The 21,855-nt window shown below is 31.3% G+C and overlaps 1 protein-coding gene across 2 annotated transcripts; it reads right to left on the bottom strand.

The window, feature by feature from the left end:
• Window positions 1–1,015: 1,015 nt before the first annotated feature.
• Su(var)2-10 (E3 SUMO-protein ligase Su(var)2-10) lies at window positions 1,016–19,972 on the bottom strand. Of its 2 annotated transcripts, none has more exons than XM_088230930.1 (9): window positions 19,763–19,972; window positions 17,365–17,500; window positions 11,738–12,028; window positions 9,551–9,652; window positions 8,434–8,674; window positions 7,275–7,509; window positions 6,528–6,697; window positions 3,523–3,738; window positions 1,016–1,786 (listed from the first exon to the last, which is right to left on the bottom strand). In XM_088230930.1, the coding sequence occupies exons 1-9, from the start codon at window positions 19,798–19,800 to the stop codon at window positions 1,572–1,574; spliced, it is 1,644 nt and encodes a 547-aa protein (XP_088087056.1). In that variant the 5' UTR covers window positions 19,801–19,972; the 3' UTR covers window positions 1,016–1,571. The 2 variants fall into 2 exon arrangements, with proteins under 2 accessions (XP_088087056.1, XP_088087057.1); XM_088230931.1 differs by having other exon boundaries at window positions 3,523–3,690; window positions 19,763–19,966.
• Window positions 19,973–21,855: the final 1,883 nt, after the last annotated feature.

Genomic DNA, 21,855 nt, shown 5'->3' with positions numbered 1-21,855 from the left:
CACCCCGAGATTAAAAAATAATTAGGTGATAGAACACCGTTAGACCTGTAAAATAAATCAATTAAATAAAGTGTTTACTGATACAATAACTTATATTTATATTTAAGTTAATAATTAAAAATACTTAATACACTTTCACTTGTTTATTCAACCAATTAGGGCTTTCACCCTCTGATGGGCATGTTCAGACTGACAAATATTATCCTTACACTGTATAGGTATACCTTACTGTTTTTTCTATTCATTTTGATTGATAAGGATAGAGAAAACTTTTTACACACTTCAACATATTTTGCGCCACATTCTATTTTACAAATAATTGCCAATTTTTCGGAAATTGAAACACTTCTGTTTGTTAGTAGTCATGTTTATAATTACAGGGTTAGGTTAGACTTATCTGACATCACCCCCTCATAATGTTCATTATGCATTGACCATAGAACATTTTTTTTAAAACATTGTAAAAACCCCCGAAACAAGGATGTCATTCATAAACTAAATAAGAAGTTGTAAATTGTAATGAGGTGCCGAACCTGTGTTTACTGAGTTTACAAAGCTTGGATTTTTTATACGCAATATCAACCATGTTGTTATAATTTCAACCATAATGTTGTCGGCAAAAACACCAATTAGGTACTTATACACTTACATAGTATCATAAACGTAAACCGATCCCAACTCTCAGAGGCATCAGTAATAAGTTTTTCCCCCATTTGGATTTAAATATGTAGATTCTTATTTTGAAAGTGATGTTTTAAAACAATTGAAGATTTTTGCTCAAATGTTGACAATATGTATGTGTAAAAGTATGGAGAAAACCACAAACTGAAAATGTTAACTAATGTTTCCTCATGATATCCCAGATCTAGCTATTTCCGTGATCGTTATAACCAAATTCGACTGTATTTTAGTGGATAAATAACTAGTTTTTCTTATTTTTCTTTATCTATTACAATAAAGTATCAAATACTTTATCATACAAAAAATAATAAGATCTATCGCATTATTGTTAGTATTTTTATTTCATTATTTTTAGTATGAAAATAGTGTTCCTTAACAAGCATGTCGGAGATACCTATTTTAATCAATATTTTAATATCCCGGTATTTTCCATTTTGGCATTTAAAGGAATTGGTGGTTAAATGGGTTTTTAATTATTATTGTTTCAGATAAAGAAGAAATCAATGGAAAAATTTAATATCTCGAAAACGGTAAAATTTTTACTAAATATGACTAACCATTATTTTACAGGTCTAAGGGTGTTTAATCACAATTTTTTTTTACCTCGAGTGTCTGGCCCCCTGTAAATGGACAATTCATGCTGATCAATCGCAGTTGAAAAATACACTTAAAAAATAATATAGGACATATTGCCAGATAATCAACGATATGCTGCCGTGGGCCTAGCAGTTTCATATCATTTACAATCAGGGTAACACAAAAAAGAAATGCTTGGCCTATAAACCAAAATTTGCATAAAATATATTTATTTAATGTTTCAATATTCACTCTGGGGGGTTGACGATCTGAATTGTCCTCAGTTCAAATAAGTCTATGGTCGAGAGACCCTCTCAATACCTATGCTGCGGGGGGGGAGGCGGAGTCCAAAGAGAGGAGCGGGGCAGGGACGCCTGGTGGGCGGGAAGGGGGAGGGGAGAGGCGGCCGGTGGCGGTGAGGCCACCCCGGGAGGAGGGGAGGGGGAGTCTAGTGATATTATGGCAGCGGGTGCCGCCGGGGGGGCAACAGCCGGGGGGGAGGGGCTTGTGTAGCCAGAACTCGAAACATCTAGAACAAAAATAAAAAAGATATACTTTTACACTTAGTTTACAAATTACTATATACATATTTAAGGACCTCGCATGAACAGTGGGGCAGATCCTATTTTATCCATTACACTTTTTTCACCTACTTTTTGCAAGAAATGATTAGAATAGAAGGGAACATATTTTTATAATTACATTTTTTTTAATATTTACAATTTGCTTTTTATTTCATAACATTTTTCTTATTTACTTTATATAACTACTGTTTTTTATATATATTTTTTTTGAACGGATATTTTTGTACCTAGCTATATTTAAATTTTTCTCTATTTTATAACGCTAAGTTTTACTTTTGAGTTTGAGTTTTACTTATTAGTCCATATTCTAAATGAGATTGGCAAATGCATAGTAAATTTTTTTCATGAAATTTTTCCTTACAATGTTTCTGGTGGTCTTTAAGAGATACATTAGCTTTATGAGGTTATTAGCGGTGTTATTAATATGAGTGTCCCATCTTAGGTTCTCATCTATTTCACGCACAAGATATTGAATAGTTTTGGAGTGTGCTACGGTAGGACTGTTGCAGATTGATTTATTTTGGCAGTTATGTATTTGAAGTGTTAGCAACTCATCTGGTTTGCTTCCTGATGTGACGGGAAAGGATATTTTAAGATTCAATGTTAGGGAGTTTGTTACTAGCCAATGCTGAAATGTCTGTAATGTATATGTTTGTGTATGTTTTATATGTGCGTTCATGTATGTGTGCGTAGATGACTCGGGGTGTGCATTCGGTATTTTGATTTATTACCAATAATAACCTCCATGGAAAATGCCAATATTCACTATTATTCTTTTCTCACTGGAGTTTCATATTTATTTTGTCACATTTAGTGTTTAAATCTTTTACATAATTTACGAAAACTTAATTGGTCTTTTTATGTTAGAAAATCATTGTTTTTAATACTTTTTATGTATGACTGTATGTTTTCTGAATAAAATAAAATAAAATGTCACAGGTTCATCCGAATCAACCGATGATTGTGAAATATTTCCATTCCCGGGAAGCCAAATCACCAATCAGCAGAACTCACAGACAAGAACTTGTGACATCACAGGCGGAGTAATAAAACTGCTGATCTTCCTCATTGTATTACAATTGAATTTTTAAATTATTGTATACTATTATATTATTGTATACCTTGCAGTCGTCCAGAACTGTTTTCTATTTTTCAAACAGAATTAAACGTATTTATGCAGAAAGCAGCCAGCCATAAAAAAGTGAAACTGAGATAATAGCACTTTTGTGAAAATGGTGAATAATCTAATCTCCACAACAGTTGGAATGTTTATGACTTTTGACAAATAATAAACAATGGATACATTAGTATTTAGTATTTCAAACAAGAATCTAATTAAGTATTTGACCACGTTTTCATGATTTTTAAAGAACCGTAAAATTTTTCTAGTGCAGTAGGTGTTTTCTGCAAATTGAAAAATGCCGCTTTTGCGATCAACGCTATTTTCCGAAGGTGATTATTACAGTTTTTTGTATGAAAGCGGCTTTGCTGTTTTTAGCAGAATATAGAATTGACCTTTTTGCACCCGATAACACCAAAATTTCATTTTTTCGAAATTGTGGACTGGCTGCTTTCTGCATAACTACGTTTAATTGTATTCTACATCCGCGTAGACACAGAAATTAAGAAGATTTACAGATTTATATAGAAATAACAGCATTAGAAAACCACAAAAGATTACCATTATACTTGATGTGTTGTTGCTCATTGTGCTGCGAGCTGTCGGAGCGGGGAGTCTTCCTCCGCAGGGGCGCGTCGTCCTCATCGTCGCTGGTTAGGTCTACCACAGAGGCGCCGGGAGCGGGAGCTGGGGGGGCCCCCGAGGGCGACGACGCCGCCGCCCGCGGGGCTACGGGACCACCGCTAGAGTTACTACCGTCGCTCAAGGGTATAACATCTACGCAGCGACAAATCATAAGGGGTGTCAAAAGTAAAAGAAAAGTGCGTTCATGCAGGCATTCTGGCAATTTATTCTTTCTTTCGTTCCGTTTGTCAAGGATGTTTAAATTGAAGAGATACAGTGTAGAGATATGGTATTGAACTAGAGCACTGATGGGTAACCTATGATACGCATGTCAGAGGTTTTATTGGCCAGAAAAATCCATCTATTTCTGGAACTGTCGTTAGCATATAAACAAAACTGACAAGTCAAATAAGGTGCTGAATATTGTTTTTGGTAGTTTTATTATTGCAATATGTAATTTGTGACTAACAAATATTTGGGGCTAAAATATTTAATTGGTTGGGGATTAAGGCTCTACACACCATTCTTAAAACCTGGCTTTACCTGCGTGCTGTGTCACATCTAAATTCTTGCAGCCCTATCAACCTTCCAGATGCGAACCTCTTGTAATATATATAGTTATATATAGTTGGATAATTTATAAAGCGCCATTTTTGTGAAAATCACCTCAAGGGTAATATATCAACTAACCGTTCTCTGCAGCCACTTATGAGTGAATATTTATTTGTATGATTGTATAATGAATGAGGCACTTAAAAATTTATGAACAAACTTGAAAAGACCCAAACTGTAACCTTCTGGCCAATAAAATATAAAACGAGTTTTTATCTCTTTCTAGAGTGAGTTAGCATATCAGCTACATTTTCATTCATAAAATAATTGTGTACCGTATTCCGTCCATTTAAACATCTCCGGGGCGAATATATTTAAATATTTTCTGTAAATTAAATTTTTAGTCTTCAGCGATACCCACAAAGATATCCAAGAATCAAATTGCCCGTATCTTTTTTGACCACGATTGGACCATGATTATAAAGATTCTTAAAATGGATTTATGTACATACATAGTTACATAATATTCTTCATATTCCCATTGGTTACTCAATACACAGTCCAACCTGGGTGATGAATTTAATCATAAAGAGGATTGTGCAAACTTAATTAAATAAAAAATACAATAACTGTTTAACTATAAAAGCTCTACAGTGGAAGAGGATGAAAAAAGCAACAGTGGAATTATTAAACATTTGTTAATTACTCAATGGTTCGCAAATTATAAAATAGGTCAAAGGTTTGTACATTACATCAATGTAAAATTGATAGTTTGATCATGTAATATGTACGCGTAAAAAGAAGAGTAACATTATACATGGTAACATTCAATATTTGAAAAACACATAGTAGTTAATGCAATGTATATAAAAGTTACTCCAGACTTGACAATAAAAAATTACCCAAACTGCATCTCTAAGAATATTTTTTTTATCAAAACAACTGAAGTATGGTACACAGTGGAATCTCCATATTCATCATTAATCTGTTCCTGGGGATCAAACGAATATGTATTATGAAAATACAGAATCAATTTTTCCAATAAGAAATAACTGAAATTCAATTATGTAATCTGTTTCCAACTCCTAAAAATGGTACAAAAATGTTGCTTAAACTTTAACTTTATTATACTAAATATATACACATAGTGGTAGTAGTGGAAGTGGAAGAGGTGGAAGGTAAATGTTAGAAATAAGAGTTGTTATCAATTTAAACAAAACAGCCAATAGCAATTCCAATTCTTATCCTGGGTTAGTTTTGCTGATGATTTGGTAGCACTCGATTTAACAAGGAACTTGTTCGATATTGTGTCATCCAATGTGCCAGTGCCAGCAGTGGGAGTGACGACAATTAGAAAAATACTAATGAATGTGGGGAAATAAAATTTTCATCGAAATGTGACAATTATTAAATATAATGAATATTAGGGTTGACAAATATAGAGGTTCCACTGCATCTCTAATATCTTTGAGATATTTAAAAAAAAAAACGTATCATAAAAAAATATTCATAATATTATATACTCAGATTATTTCAAGAGGAAAATGAATAAATCTTGCCAAAGACAAAGGACACTTCTTTTCGACCCCTCAACATCAGAAGTGTAAATTTTTAACAGTAGTACATCAGAAGTGTAAATTTTTAACAGTAGTACATAGTCATTTTTAATACATCATATGCAAAGGCATATTGGTCTTGTGTTACAGCATATTATGACAAAACATTAGTTCAGATGACAACCATAAATATATGCTACATTATTGTGGACCGTTTTAAAAATAAATATTTTCCAAAATGTTGCAAGAGTTTTGTGCTACTGTTTATATGCAGGTAGCTTGTAATTGATTATTATTTAATTATTACTTTATTGTCCTTCCACTAATTCCACGTTTTCACTACTGAATATAAATATTTCCAGGATTAAGCTTGAAAAAAGTTAGGCGGACAATTTCAAACTACGGTCACGTGTGAATGTAATCATTCTTAGCCAAAATGTATTTTAATTTTGAAAACTTATAATAATCCTTTGGTAGTTTTGTAGATCAAATTGAATTGTTGAATTTCAAAAACTGTTAAAACACAAATAGAAAAATATTGAAATATGCTATGAGAAATGTATGAAAAAAATATACATTCCATAGGATTTCATCTTCAAAACAGGTCTTATTTCTTCATTTTGTTAAAAATAAAATCAACTTAAGTTTTAAAATCAATTATATCAATATGGCGACCATATTAAAACATTCAGCCCCCACTATTTATATATATTATAAAAAATTGTTATAACAATCATTTAACAACTCTATTATGAACACTTAAAATCTCTACATCTCTGTGAGTTGAAATTGATTAGCTGAAATTGTCTTTAAATGAAAATAAATGTGGCATACCTAAATCGTCTGATATGACCTCAACATTGGGCTTAACATCCTTAACCGGTGAAGTGATGGCATCTATTTCTTTCTTGGGAATATGTGGATTCCAAGATCCATCATTAAGAAGCTGCACCTCACTGCAGTCACCTCCCAAGCGAGAGGAATTTAAAACTTCTTGGAAATATCTAAAGATGATCAAATAGGAATATTATTTAATTAGGTGTGTAGATTTTCAGTCACTGTTATCAATATGCAGTGTCTTTTTTGGGTGATCCCGTGTAGTTGAATTCGTTCCGATGTTTTGGCTACCATTGCAGGAGCCATCTTCAAGGTAAACTATGTGTTGTGTAGGAAAAATTATGTGTTTATGTACTAGTAGTATGTACCGTGTCGCAGTCGGTAGTAGTTCATTAAGTGCCATTTATATCACATAATAGGTACATCAATCGTCATTTAGTGTACATGTATTTCTGATTGCGACACGGTACAAATTACTAGTACATAAACATGTAATTTTTTCTACACATAGTTTATTCTGACGATGGCTCTTTCCAACGGTAGCCCAAACGTCAAATCGAATATTAAACGTACACAGAATCATCCAAAAAAGACGATACATATAGGGGTATTATTTATTTATGAAAAATACACTAAACATCAAATAAATTAGGTGAAAAAAAATGTTTTTAGAGATTATCGTGATTTGAATTGTGATGCCAAACTGTTCTCTGCTATGTATTAATTATTACTATATATGTTTACCCGTCAACCACCAGATTATCGTAAAGGGCAGGTTTGTCACACACGGGACACAGCCAAGTGGGTTTCCTCTCGTTCATCTGTAGGAAGAGGGAGGCGTCGAAGCACTGCAAGTGGCCGCAGGTAGCCGGGCGACACGGGCACACCATCCTCATCTTGCCCAGCGGACACACCAGAGACACTCTCAGTGATGTGGTGGCAATCTCAGCATCCAAGTCTTCGCGAAGTTTCTCTTTTACTGAAATATTAAGTTTTAATTATTTAGTTTAAATACTTATTTTTCAAATCTACATAAGTTCTTATGTCAACCTTTAAAAATTTTGCAGGAGCCTAAAAACTAAAATTACATATTGTCTTAAAATCATATTTTTTCAATTCAGTTTTATGATTCTTTTTGCCCTTTTGAACAATGCTAAATTGTCATATATTTAGCTTTATATTAAAAAATTCTGTTTTTTAAAGGAATTTTCGATTGCCATTAAGAAAATAGTTCAAATATGACAGTGTTCGGAATAGCTGCATTCAAATGAGTGCTAATGTTAGAATTAGGTATGTCTATTTTTTGGCATGAGCAAGTTTTTTTCATAATTCATTATGTATATTTAACTAAAAATCAGATTTTTTTGAGTTATGACTATTTTATCGAAAGTGTATTATACATTGAACGTATCTATTTGATATATATGCAAACAACATAAAATTATTATTGGTATTATTATTATTACAATAATTTTCAATATTGTTCAAAACTATGTAATACATTTTAATCTACTGTCCCCATCCCTTTCTACGGATGTGAATTGTGGCACCTCACTAGGACCCAAAATAGAAGTTTTTAAAATATATTCAATATTTAGTCCATATTTCTTTTATTCATTCAACCCCTCCACATTATTATAATAAAACTGAATGCAAAACTAGATTAAGATTATTGAATAACGTCCAACAAACCCTTAACCAACTCTCTTCTAATTTAGTAAAATAATATAATTAATTTTATTTTAATTATTTTTTAAATATTTTTTTACATTTATTATTTTGAGTATTTCAACTTATTGGAAAAATATGATTTAGTATTTTTCAGAAAAGTTTTACTCACTTAACCGGCACTGAACCGATTAATTGACCATATAATATGGGACTATAAATCATGAATACTTACTGAGGGAGCGAGTGTAGTCTGAATGTTTAGTTCCCTTGCTCTTGAGTCTAGCGAGTAGTTCAGCGCTGGTCAGCTTGCGGACGAGGGTGACGCTGAGAGCGTAGTTCTTGATGAAATCACTGGCCCAGCTGACGCAGATGGTGTTAGCCACGGTGGGGCAGAGCTTCAGGAGGGCAGTGATGTTCACAGGACGGGGGGGACGTTTGGGCTCCACTCCGGGCTTGTTAGTGGGGATAGGACTCTGAAATACAAGATAATACTTGAGAACTGGCATCATAGGTTTTTTTAACTATGGTAAAAATTGTCTTGTTATTTTGTGTATTGGTATGCTTAGTAATGGCTTGCTGAGTTTATTCTCAACATACCACATTTACCAATAATTATTGACACAAAACATTCAATTTACCAATTACCTTATTCTTAAAGAGAAAATTAAAAGGTTTAAATAATACAATTATAATTGTATAATACATATGTATTTTATTTTGAAAGAAATCGAAAAAAAGGGTGCTGTACATTAAACTTAGTAAAAAAAAAAAATAAGGTCTATCTATAGGCTAACTCTTAATTACTATTTTTTTAGTTAATTACTCTATTTAATTGTTAGTAAACCGACCGATTTATCACAGGTTCAATAAATACTAAATCTTTCAATTTTAAAACTCAGAAAATGAAATAAAAAAATAAAGACACATCATTTTGACATTGATATTTTTATAATATTATCCGGAAATCGTAAAATTTAGGGAATCCAGAAGAAATATAATACAATTGAAATATGTATATTACATAGATTACTTCTGAATTCCCCATATTTTGGTTATTACCTGTATTCTGTTGTATTAATATAATAGTTTGTATAGGTGCCCATATTATTTATAGCATTTTAATGCTTCTCGCATTAGTTACAAAGAATGCTCGCATTGTTTAGATTTAGACCATTTAATTTTAACGTGTCTGATGTTTTCTTTCTGTACAATACTTAAAATCACAAATAAAAAAAGGGGAATAACGACACAATGTTCAATATTTAATTACCATGAGTTCTCAAAAATCGTAACCACAAAACATTATTGTTTTATAATACATAATACTTATGTGGTTGTGTAATACTCACTGGAAGGGGGCATATTTTTCCATTAACTTTCACACTGCAGTTAGGGGGGAAATAATCTTCCTGCTCACAAGAAGTTTCCACAAGACAAAAACGCAATTGTACCTGAAAAAAAATCAAACTAAAGTAATAAATAAAATCAAAATAAATAAATTAAAAAAATTCTTAAATAATATTCATACCTAATAAAAAAAGAGAACTTCAGTGTACGTAGGGGTAGGCAGAGGATGAAATGGCACAGGTGTCTGTCTATCTTAATATACATTCCTAGGTTTTTCCACATTTATACATCTTGTCATACACGGCCATTGATTGTGTTTGCGTTCATGTATATCGATTTCTCCTAACACATTCGTCTGACAGCCATTTTCTAGTCTGGGCCAGATTGCCAATTTTCCTAGTTGCGAGCCGGAATATCATCCATACATACAAAACATTTGTGGGTTCTAGTAGTCAGCAACACATGGGTGAATAGTGATGATTAAATACGCACAAATATTTCATTTTTTGTTTTCTAAATTCTATTCATGCATAATATAACTTTACTTATGACATACGTATATTGTTAATTTAAGTTTGAAATAATTTTTAATCTAGTGTTAAGTATCGATTATTTTATAACTGTATTATTTATTGTGTATATGACTAGATTTCAATAAATATTTTTTTTTTAATAAAAAATACATTATAAAAATAAATCACAGTAATTAAAATTAACAAGACACGTGACGTGACGCACTCTGGATTGAAATAATTTTCTTGATAAATAACTGTTGCAATAGTCTAGTAAAATCCTATTTAACATTACACATACTGAAGCACTTTGGATTAAAAATATTCCAATGTTCTGACTGTATTTATTTATTTTCTCTATAATCAAGTTTGACACTTCACATGCTTCCGCATTCTGAAATTTTCTAGCATTAGTTACAGTTTTTTTCAGCAAATAAAAATAACATGGACAAAAAATGCTCAATGGCCCTTAGTTTTATTAATTTATTTTTATTAAAAAAAATATTTACATTCCTAAAATTTACCCAAATTTTTCAATTTTGGGGGCCATTTTCAAAGAGTTGTAAATAACCCACTATTAGATAATGGGAGTCGAGTTGGTATAGACTGGGGTTCGAATCTCGAACCTTTGATCCGTGAGTCCGCGAAACTAGCCACTGGACCACAATCCGATTCAAGCTGTTAAAAGTTATAGTCCAGTTAAAAGCTGTACCTGTTACTATTGAATATGACATGGTATCTTTTGATGATAATAATAAAGTATACTTTATTAAGAACAATTGTTGTGAAAAATCACCTCAAGCTCGCTGATATTATTTTTCTAGGCATATATTATTAATTTTAAAAAAACTTCAATGAATCACACATACGCTTGATGTTTTTATAAAATTTCTACATTTCCACGAGACAGATCTCAAAACAGCTCACGGGTTGGGGGTTACTAATAATATATGGTCTAAGACAGTAATTGGTAACCTCTGACATTTTAGGTTTAACCTATGTCAAGACATTTTAGGTGACACACATCGTTTAAAGACGATCTTCGCCCGAGAATTTCAAGACAGCATCTGGGCTCAAGAGTTCATCAACTTGAGGTCCAATCTCATAAATCTAGAAAGAAATTGTTTGGAGAATAAAGAAAAGTGCAAACAAGTATTTTGATGATGTAATAACTTATATTTACATATTAAGTTATTAATTTTAAAAAATACTTGGTACTTTAAAAATACTTGGTAGTATTTTGAATTCACGGAACCGATTACCGACTCACAATATTTCCCTCAGCATACTTTTGTGAGACCTTATTGTCGGCGTTAAATAATATTAAAACGAGTAAAAGAAAACGACAGATTGATGAAGTAGGCAGTGGTTGCTTGCCTTTAAAATGTACAAAATGCCAACCTTCAATCAACGATTTAGAAAATGCAATTCAACAACAAAAAAGTCACAAATGTAAACAATTGATTTTGCCTTTCAAACAATAACACCCGAGTCAAGACAGGTTTTTTTCAGAATTTTGACACACCGAGCTAAAAAGTCTACCCAACCCCAGTCTAAGAGATTCTTCACTCTGCTTCATCCTTCCTTTGCCAGTTCCATGTTTCACTTGCGTACATAAGTGTCAGGACTAAAAGTATTGTGCGCTAGCAGTGTAATAATAACAAATTAGCAAACTACCTGCACAATATTATCCAGCTTTTGATTGAGTCCAACGTAGTCTCTGCCTGTGGCGATGCTGGTTGCCTGCTGCGGAGTGAGGTAGAAGGAGAACATGGTTTCCTGGGTGCGCTGCGTGGTGGTAGGTAACAGCGATGAAGGCTTCATGATCTCCCCGAGGTTGTCGTAGAACGGCAGCCGCTTGAGCTTCACGTCCGGCAGCACGGGATAACTGGGCGTGTGGGCCGCCTGAGGCTTGGCTTGTTGCTGGTACTGGTGGTACATGCTCTGCGCGTACAAGTTGGTGCGAGACTGCAAATTTCATCAATATAAATTATAGATCTCTGAGTACATACTCAAAATATTTTTGATTGAACTAACAGGGGGAAATAATTCAGCCAGACGAATCTCATCCACATCAATAGTTTCAGCTCTTTTACTTAACAAAAGTCGACAGATAGGAGAGTTGAGGGATGTTTAAACATAGGTAGAATGGTGAATGTAACACAGTGTGTATAGTGGCCACTAAGACCAACCAATAAGACGGGTTGTGGTTCCGTGAGTAGTATTGCGAACTCCAGAGGAGGGGGTCTGAGGTTCGAATCCTCCCCTACCACTTGTTTTCCGTTTTCTAACACGGTTACTTACAACTAAAAGAAAATGACCTCAAAATTGAAATATTTGAGTTTAAGTTAATCATAAGAACACAAATATTTCACTTATCTTTTTTTTAATTTAAGGGTCATAAAATGTAAATGTCTAGACTTGCATATTCCCTTCTCAAAAATGTTTTCCCTCTCTGTTGCCATAAATTTAGGTAATAATAAGTCTCAATAGATTTTTTAAAAATCTCTTAATTTTTTATGTACCACTTTATTTTTTAATTTAGTAACCGACTAATTTCAGCAACACATTGCCTTCTTTAGGATTAATTACAAACTAACATAATATATATAAAACATACACAATAAGGGTTGAGTGGATGTGGCTAAGAGAGGAAAAGGGTATTTATGTGTGGGTTTTAGGGAAAGGGAATATACTCAAAATGGGACTATTGCTTAGATTTCGATACCATCTTCAACGTCAAATGTTCTGCAAACAGTAAAAAATTATCATTTTCAAGACATCTAATATGTTCCTTAACTTTAGTTTTAAATGTATGCGATATTTATCCAAAATAAAATGAATCACAGTCATGACATGTTAAGTTAACTAATTTATCAGTTTTTTGTTTTGTATCTTTTAGTATATTTCCTATATTGTTTGTGTAAAATGCTGGTTTTATGTAATCAGCTAACTCTTTTAAAATTTTATTTGTAAAATTATAAGAAGGCAATGTGTTGCCAAAACTAGTCGGTTACTAAATTAAAAATAAAGTGGTACATAAAAACAAAGAAATTTTATTTCAATCTATTGAACCTTTTGTAATGTTCCACAAAGTTGGAGCTTCAAACATTAAAAAAAATAACAGGTCTGTTTACATTTTAAATCTGGGGGCATGGTGTTTCATGGGGAAATTATGATATGGTGAAAGCACTGACCATGTTCATTTAATCAATCAAAATTTTACTATATTACAGTGATAGGTACGGTACAGTGAAAGCTTTTGAATATATATCGAGCCATAATAGGCGGAACAACGTAAGCAACAAATAGCGAATTGTGCAGGAGAAGGTTTTTTAAAAATTTTTGTTCCATATATATGTTTTTTAATAATTTGGTAAATGGGATTTATAATGGTTGTACTGAAATGACAGCTAAATTGTTTAAATACCTTCCGCTTTTAAGATAGTGGCGGTAACGCTGTTGTGCCTATAACTCTGACAGTGGTGCGAGCTAGCGTAACCGCCAACATTGTCATTGGTTACGTTGTTTTGCTTAGCTTCAAAATAATATGTCAACATTTTTGAAAGAGTGGAATGATGCGGAGTAATACATAGAAAACTATAATTGGCCTATAATTTTGATTTATTTGCAAATATTGTTTTTTTTTGTTATAATAGCTATAGTTTTTTATTGATAAATAAGATAAATAAAAATAAATATCCTTAAATGTGGCAGGTGAATTTTATAGAGCTATGATGTTTTTAACACTTGTGCAGGGGGCAATAAGGAACACTTTTCCTTTAAAAAAACGCAATTCGCCAAAAATGTCGATTACGTTGTTCTGCCGATTATGGCTCGATATATTTTTTCTCTTCAACAGGTCTGGAGGCTCAGTTCAGCATTATCTTTCCACACCTAATGGTGCATAGTGCACTGCTTTGGTACACACAATCGCAGCGTATTTCGATCATTTTTGATACACGAAGGTAAGATGATCAGTCTTAGGGTTCAGATACCAGTCCTGGGACTAAGAAATATTCTAGTGTGAAAAAACCCTTTTAAATAAATATTTAATATCAACCATGTCGGGAATCGAACCCGAGATATCTTGCATGGTAGGCAAATGCTTGGACTATTACACCGAGAGGTCCAGTTACAGTGGTAAATTACAGCACAGCTCACCCAGGCTTGAGAAATATCACATTTAAAATGTACAAAATATTTTTTAAAAAACACATATTATTATACACATGACTTTTTTTAATTAACTAGCTTTAAATCTTCTATTTTAAAGAAATAAAAACATTGGCAGACCTTTTTCTTTGCAGATATTTTCTTATTTAAATAATAAATTGAATGTAAATAAAAGAAAAATATACACATGCATACATAAGGAGAAATATGAGAAAAATGTTTTAATGCAGATAAATTCAATAAAAACTAGTACAAAAAACATATTCTAGACTTGAAATTAACTTCTGTACTAAATAAAGTCGGTTAAATTGGATACCTTCAATAGTAACAATACTGTAAAACAAATACATTTTATGCTAATATTTAAAACAACTTACATGAAATGGATTATAGACACAACTACCTTCATCATTTCTCTGTTGGTTTTCAAGTGAAACATTTGGGTTCGGGAAATTTGGAGCAGACAAAATATTATCAACCACTGACGCTAACTCAGAATTGGAAAGTAATGATTCTATATCAGAATAAGAAATATTATTTTGATGTTTAGAATCCTTGAAATATTTATAAACAGTATTGACACTTAAATTCATTGATAGGGCAATGTTTTTCATTGAGACTCCGCTACTCTTCAACTGGCACATAACACTTTTATCCTCTTGTGATAATTTGGTTTTAGGGGGATTCATTATATTTAGAAATTTATCATGTAAATGAAAAATGGATGTTTTTATTCACACAATATTTTATTCCCTACTGACAGTTTAAGTGAGCACAGCCAACACAGAACTAAAAACATTTAACTATGCAACATGTGCAAAGGGTCTGTGCCCAACAGAAAAAGGGACTCAGGTAAAATTCCCAGAAGCCTTTTGTAATAGCAACATTGGGAACAAAAACTATTCTTGGTCTGGCTAAAAAAAAAGATAAGTATATACCGTTTTATAACAAGAACTTTTTTAGATTAAAAAAAAGGATTTCAATTACTTTTTAAAAAGTATATTAAAAGATAAAATATTAGAATTCTTATGATTTATAAAAATACATTATTTGATATCTGTTTTAAGTTCAATGCGATGCTTTAAAATATTATTTATTATTATAAAATATTATTTTCAATTATCAAAATATCTAAAACTAAAACTTTTCATGTATTTTCAATTTCAAAAGTTTTAATATTAAATGAAAGTGGAAACAATTTTACACACATAAAAATATTTTTAGTATTCTAGGAATCCATAAACCAGGTAGTTGAATTTGTATACATTTTTGAATAGGGAGGTTTTTTTTATTATTTTAATTATATGATTAGTATATATATATATATATTTTATAGAAATAACTTTATTCAAGAAAAGATTTGGAAATAATTACAATTTAAATAGAAAAAAACTTATATTTTGTAATATAGAACATAGTAAAAACTGACTCCACCTAATAGAGGTTCTTTTTTTAAAAAATGTATCCTTTAAAAGATTTTTTAAAGAATATATTATATAGTTTAAAAAAGTATAACATGTATATAGTTAAACATTAAAATATTGTATTATTTATTTTTACATAAATGGCATAATTTGCCTTTAACGAGGTTTGATAAAAAAAATTATGGAATATTTGAATTTCTAATTTAAATATTTAATTGTATTAATTTTAAGAGGCTTTTTTGCTAGATTAGTACACATGTTTACAAAAAATCCGTCAATATTTGTCAATTTTGGATGCGTAAGTCAGTTTTTGACAGTTAATAATATGTGTTTTGATGTGATTGGTAAATTTTCAAGATATTCCAGAGCTAAAATGATGGAGCAAAGGATTTGTATTGAGTTTTGTGTTAAAGGCAAAATAAAATGTAGTACCGTGATTGGAATATTGAGGACCGCTTATGGACAGTCTGCCATGAAAAAAACAGCCGTTTATGATTGGTGTAAACGTTTTGAAGAGGGTAGTGAAGACATTGAAGATGAGAAGAGGTGTGGGCGGCCAAGAACATAAAGTACTGATGACATCATGCACAAAATCAAATAAATTGTGCTTGCCAATAACATAATCACTACTAGAGAGGTGGCAGAGGAAATTGGTTCATACGGATCATGCAAATCGATTATCAACATTTAGGACATGTCTCGAGTGGCTACTAAATTTGTGCCCATGCCCGCTCACGCTTCGCGGTTAATTTAGGACTTTTTAACAAAAACCAGACCACATAGATTTCCCAGCCACCATATAAATTCCACTTGACCCCCATGGATATGAAAAACCTTGAAAAACTAAATTCAGTAAAAGTAAGTCTGCCTCTTTGTGTAGTAATTGGAACATTCTTCTACCATGCTTGAGGTCCTGGGTTCTATTCCTGGGAGAGTGGACGTAAACTATTGATTTTAAAGATAGTTTTACGCTGCAATATTTAATTGTTCACTGATCACCTTATCTTATATGTAACAAAAATGACTTAGACTGGAGTACCAATGCAGTGGCCTAAGCACAACTGGGTGCAGATAGGTAAATTATGAAGATCCTAAAAAGGATGATTTATGCCATAAAATAAAATGATTATGAACATGGGAGAACACTGGAAAACTAATGAAGGAATAAAACACCTCGATGAGACATAAAATGGAACATAGACTAAAAATTTACTTTATTCACACATAGAAAATTTTCTATGAAGTGAATAATTTCAGAATAATTAAGGATAGAGAACTAACTATGGTTTTCATTCCCCTATGCCCAGAATTCTTAGGTCTGCCAACAAACATACCAGTCTTGATTTCTTTGATAACAAGTTGTCTTCTTTCAATTCAAGTTAAATCAAATTCAATTATGAACACCTCTCTCCCGCTTCCATTCCCACAAAGTCTACTATATACCATTGTGTCTTTCTACTTTTCTTTATAATAATTTTCTATGTATTAATATGTCCTTAAAAATGCCCATTGGGCTTATATATAAATAAATAAATAGAGAAGAGTCATGACAGTTTTTATGAATATTGAAGGGGGAAAGGTAAGAACGGGCTCATTAACAAAATTTTATAGGAGAGCAAAACGAAGAATAAAAACTTTACTTGCGGAACACTGGGTTCATTAAGGGTTAACAATAGCTGCACAGTATTAAGTGAGTATATTTACCGCCACTGGTAAAGAGACTCGAGCGTCCTGAGCTGCCGAAGTGTAGGACGGGTGGGGGCTGTACATGGGGGGCTGCGGGCGCCCTCCATCCTTCCCAGCACCCACTCCCTGGCTCGCTGCCATTTGTTGATTTTGCCTGGAGAATACAATCAAAACATCATAAACATACTTTAGGAAATCTTTCAATGCCAACCGGTGACAATTGATTGAGATTTACAAAAATATACAGAAACCATTATTATTAAACATTTATCGAACAACAAATATTTATAACCTTATGTAGTCGATGATTCTGCAATAACGTGTAACTATAAATTTTATTTCTTTACAGGGGCTCCTAAAAACTATTCCGTTAATATGTTAAATATGATTTTCACCAATCAAAAATACAGCGGGAGTATTAGAGCAATTATCATTATTTAAAGTTAAAATATCAATAATCAGCTCTTAATCCGGTACTTCAGTAATACTCATACTGGCAAGGGCCGGTATGAAAGTAATAAAAACCTAAAGAAGATATTGTTAGAAATTGAATTTTACAACCAGAATTATCTTCTTTAAAAAAAAAAAGAGAATACATTTCTATAAAAAAAGGTTCAATTAAAATATTTCTTTAACTAAATTTTTTTTAAGTATTACCGAAGGTATAATTTTACATAGAAATAAAGTAAAATGTCACAAAAATTTATGCGATTTAAAATGCTTGTTATTTCTTTTTCAAAATAAAAATTAAGATTTTGCTTCCACTATCATCATTTTTAATCTATTATCTTTAAATAATTTGGACAAATTTTAGTTCAATACTTAGTCTTTATATGAGAATCGAGGCCCCAAAGTTTAGTCTAAATTTGGAATGGCATAATCTGCCGGTCGAAGAGTAATTATATTTCAGTTATATAAAACTTTGAAGTATATTTTTCAATAGAAATACCTTTAAAAATTATTATTACTCGATTAAAAAAAAATTGTTTTAAAATGGCAAATCAATGATTTCCTCATTTTTCGTGCGTTTTAACGGACTACAGCCTTAATAAGTAACAGATAAGAGTCAGATTAACATGTCTGAAGCTACAGTGCGCATGAACGGTTGAAATTCCAGCCCATATTTGCAGTCGAAATGGTTTTTAACTAATTAAATTTTCAGATAAGTGCTAGATTGTCACATTGCAGCTACAGAGACCTTGGATGCTTAGTATTCAAGCTCTATTTAAAGCTGAAATTGTGAAATGTTTTGGTGAAAAATTTAATTTAGAAATAGGTACTAAAACCCTGCATGTTTTGCAGCTACAAAGCGCGCATAGGTGTTTGGAATTCTAATAATCTAAAAATAATTTTGACAAATTAAAATTGATAAAGTATGTCAATGACAATTCTTTCATCTCTGTTGAATTAGTGTCCTAAGAGGGTGAAATTCGAGTATCAGTGTATAAGTTTTGGACATACTCAAAATAACATTTTCCAACAACATATTTAAAACTGTTAAAATCAATTATATCTGAAAATATTATTACTATATTTAAATAGTAACTTTATTTTATTTTTCTACTTACACTTATCTGAACCCAGTGATTTTACTTTCTGAATAAAGACTTGTGTGAAAGGTTTTACATTCTATGAGAATAACTTCAAAAAGAGAGTGATTGTTACATTATTACTTTACTCTAATAATCCATATTTTTAGTAAGATAAGGAAGAAATGAAGAAGTCATAATTAGAACATAAATATAAACTGGGTATAAATGAGTAATTAATTTTGACTTAATATTTTCAGAAAGTTCTCAAACATAACTGACCATGGAAAGTTAATTTCTAAGTTTTTTGAGAAGTTTTAAATTGATCCGCTGATTTATATTTACATTAAAAATAATTATTTAAATAACCAAAAATTATATTCCTACTCACTTAATTTTTAGGAAGGTTAAATGAACCTTAATTAAAATAAATGTGAATATAAGAATCCGGTCAGATTAGAATTAAAACAGAAATGTTTAACTTGACAGTTTATTAAATGGTCAAATGCATACTGTATTTTTTACAGTTAAGTATTTGTTTTACACGATAACAGTTTGTTACATTCACAATATTGTTTGAAAATTACAACTTAAAAAAAAAAAAATAGCTAGTGTAACTGCAACATTTTTAGGATAAACAATATATATTTGGTCGAAAAATATCATGTCCGAGAAGAAAATCATAATAAGATGGTTGCAATATTCTGACACGTTGAAAATTATTTACTGTTGGAAATACACAACAAACTGTCGCGATTTGAAGGCCAGAAAAAGTGATAATATTTTACCGAATCATCTGCTTAATTCGTATTCAATTAATATAGAAAATAAAACAAAACCCTATACATTGATTGAACCAAAAACCTATTTCTTTTAACTATTCTTACCATGATATCCCACTGGAGTAATCATAATATCTACTCATATTTCAACAAATACTTTTTCCGGAGAATAATCTATTATTTTTCACAAGATAAGCCACAAAATTTCCGCGATAGACAAAATATATAATTGTTTTAATGTTATGATTTTTATTTTCACAAGATGCTGCACATACAGCCAACCATAGATTTACCATAGGGCATAGATATGAAGACATGTACAGAGATTATACACGTATAGACTTGGAGATTTAGATAAATATTGTTTAGTAATAGACAATAAAATAAATGTTACGTGTTTCTGCTGGCCAAAAAATATAATTTAGTAAATAAATTCTAAAAAAGCGAGGGGCGAGGTCTGTGGGTAAATTGTTTTTTTATTGAATAAAGAGTCCACGGAGTTGAGCAATAGTGTGTAGAAATATGATTATTTAGATTCAGCTTGTGATCTTGTAGCTAGATCAGAGGTCTAAAGTTAATTTATTATTAAAATAATTTATAAAGTATAAATCACAAAATAGTATTACAGGTATGATGTAAACAAAATTTGTAATAATATGCTGCGCGATTCATTGAAAGTCTTATAAATTAAGTTAAAAAATGGAAAAATACGAACATAAAATGAAAATAAATAAAAGGAAAATGCATTTCTGATGTTTATTTTTTTATTTTATATTTTATTTTATTTGGGATTTTTACAGCTATTCCATAGACAAAATAATTAGAAAAATCTTAACAATACTAAAGCCAATTAAAAAAATCCACTGTAAATATAATGACACATAATACTATAAGAAAAGAAGTTTAGTAATTGTATTTGTGTGACGTTTGTATTCATGTGTATGTAAATGTGTGTATGTATATAATTTGTAAGCACTGCCATCTATGGAGCATCAATAATATTATGTTGTCAGTTAGTATTTTTATTACGTTTCAAAGATGGAGCTAAACAATTCGTATGGCTGGCAAAATGGCACCTACATATTTAAAAATCATCAATAATTCAGAAGGTTATTTTCAAAATATTCAAGTCGAAAAATGAGTTTTTTTTTTCAGAATATTTTTGTTGATTTATTTTAGAGCATCGCCTTTGCTTCAAATGTATCAATATCACTTTTATTTGCACAGAAATTAAATATTTTTAATTTGATAAATTTCAAATTTAGTCGAGTCCCTCACTGTCTGGCTTCAGATACTGAAAGTCACATTTACTCAATTTTAACGAAAGTGAACATGACCGCTTTTGAAGAGTACCCCCTGAATTAACATTATTTCTATATAATATTATTTATTTTAAAGTTTTTGTAATGTACTCGGGTTTATAAATATTTATTTATCTATATTCAATTTAAGAGCCAAAAAAAAAAGATTTCAAGAAACCTACTCTGACGAAATCTTATTGCTATGTGTATTTTATAAAATATTTGATTAATCATACAATATGAAAACGAATCGGTAATTAATTACATAACTGATTTAAAAAAATCATTAATAAATCAAGGGTACCCTTTTGAAATAATTTTGTGTGGCTGTGTGCCGATGTTTTTTTTGTTTCATATGAGGTGAGAGACGGCAAATTATACCTGGGATGCTATTCTGAACCACTCTCGCGGCACGAGAAAACAGTTTTTCTCGTGTATTTTGTATGTAAATACACGATATAATACGGCCGCGAGAGCGTTCGGAATACCAGCCTCGCATCTGCATCACTTGGCTCCTTGACTGTGTACGTAGTTAGTGGTAGGTAATATGTAATTATTATAATAAGGTTATAATAATCGAACAATCAATAATGCATGATTGTTTATTATTAGTGCGGATCGTCAAAAAATAATTATGTATGCTGCATTACCTTTAAAAATTATGGATGCTGCATTATTTATTATGACCAGTTAATATTTTATATGTAAAAATGTAACTAGCGATGAAATAATCATGATTATGTCAAGAAACAATAGTGAAAAAACAAATTTAATTTTGGAGATTGCCAACTTTGCAATACTCAGGTAGAGGTTGCCACATTTGCAACAAACTAGATCATTTAAAAGTCAGATTCTCACAAATAAAGCAGTATTTTATTATAATTATTGTGAACCTGT

The sequence above is a fragment of the Micrasema longulum genome, unplaced genomic scaffold, assembly GCF_059751315.1.
Source record: "Micrasema longulum isolate JH-2025_06_02 unplaced genomic scaffold, ASM5975131v1 h1tg000831l, whole genome shotgun sequence".
NCBI classification, from domain to species: Eukaryota; Metazoa; Arthropoda; class Insecta; order Trichoptera; family Brachycentridae; genus Micrasema; species Micrasema longulum.
This window is presented reverse-complemented; position numbering and strand designations above follow the sequence as displayed.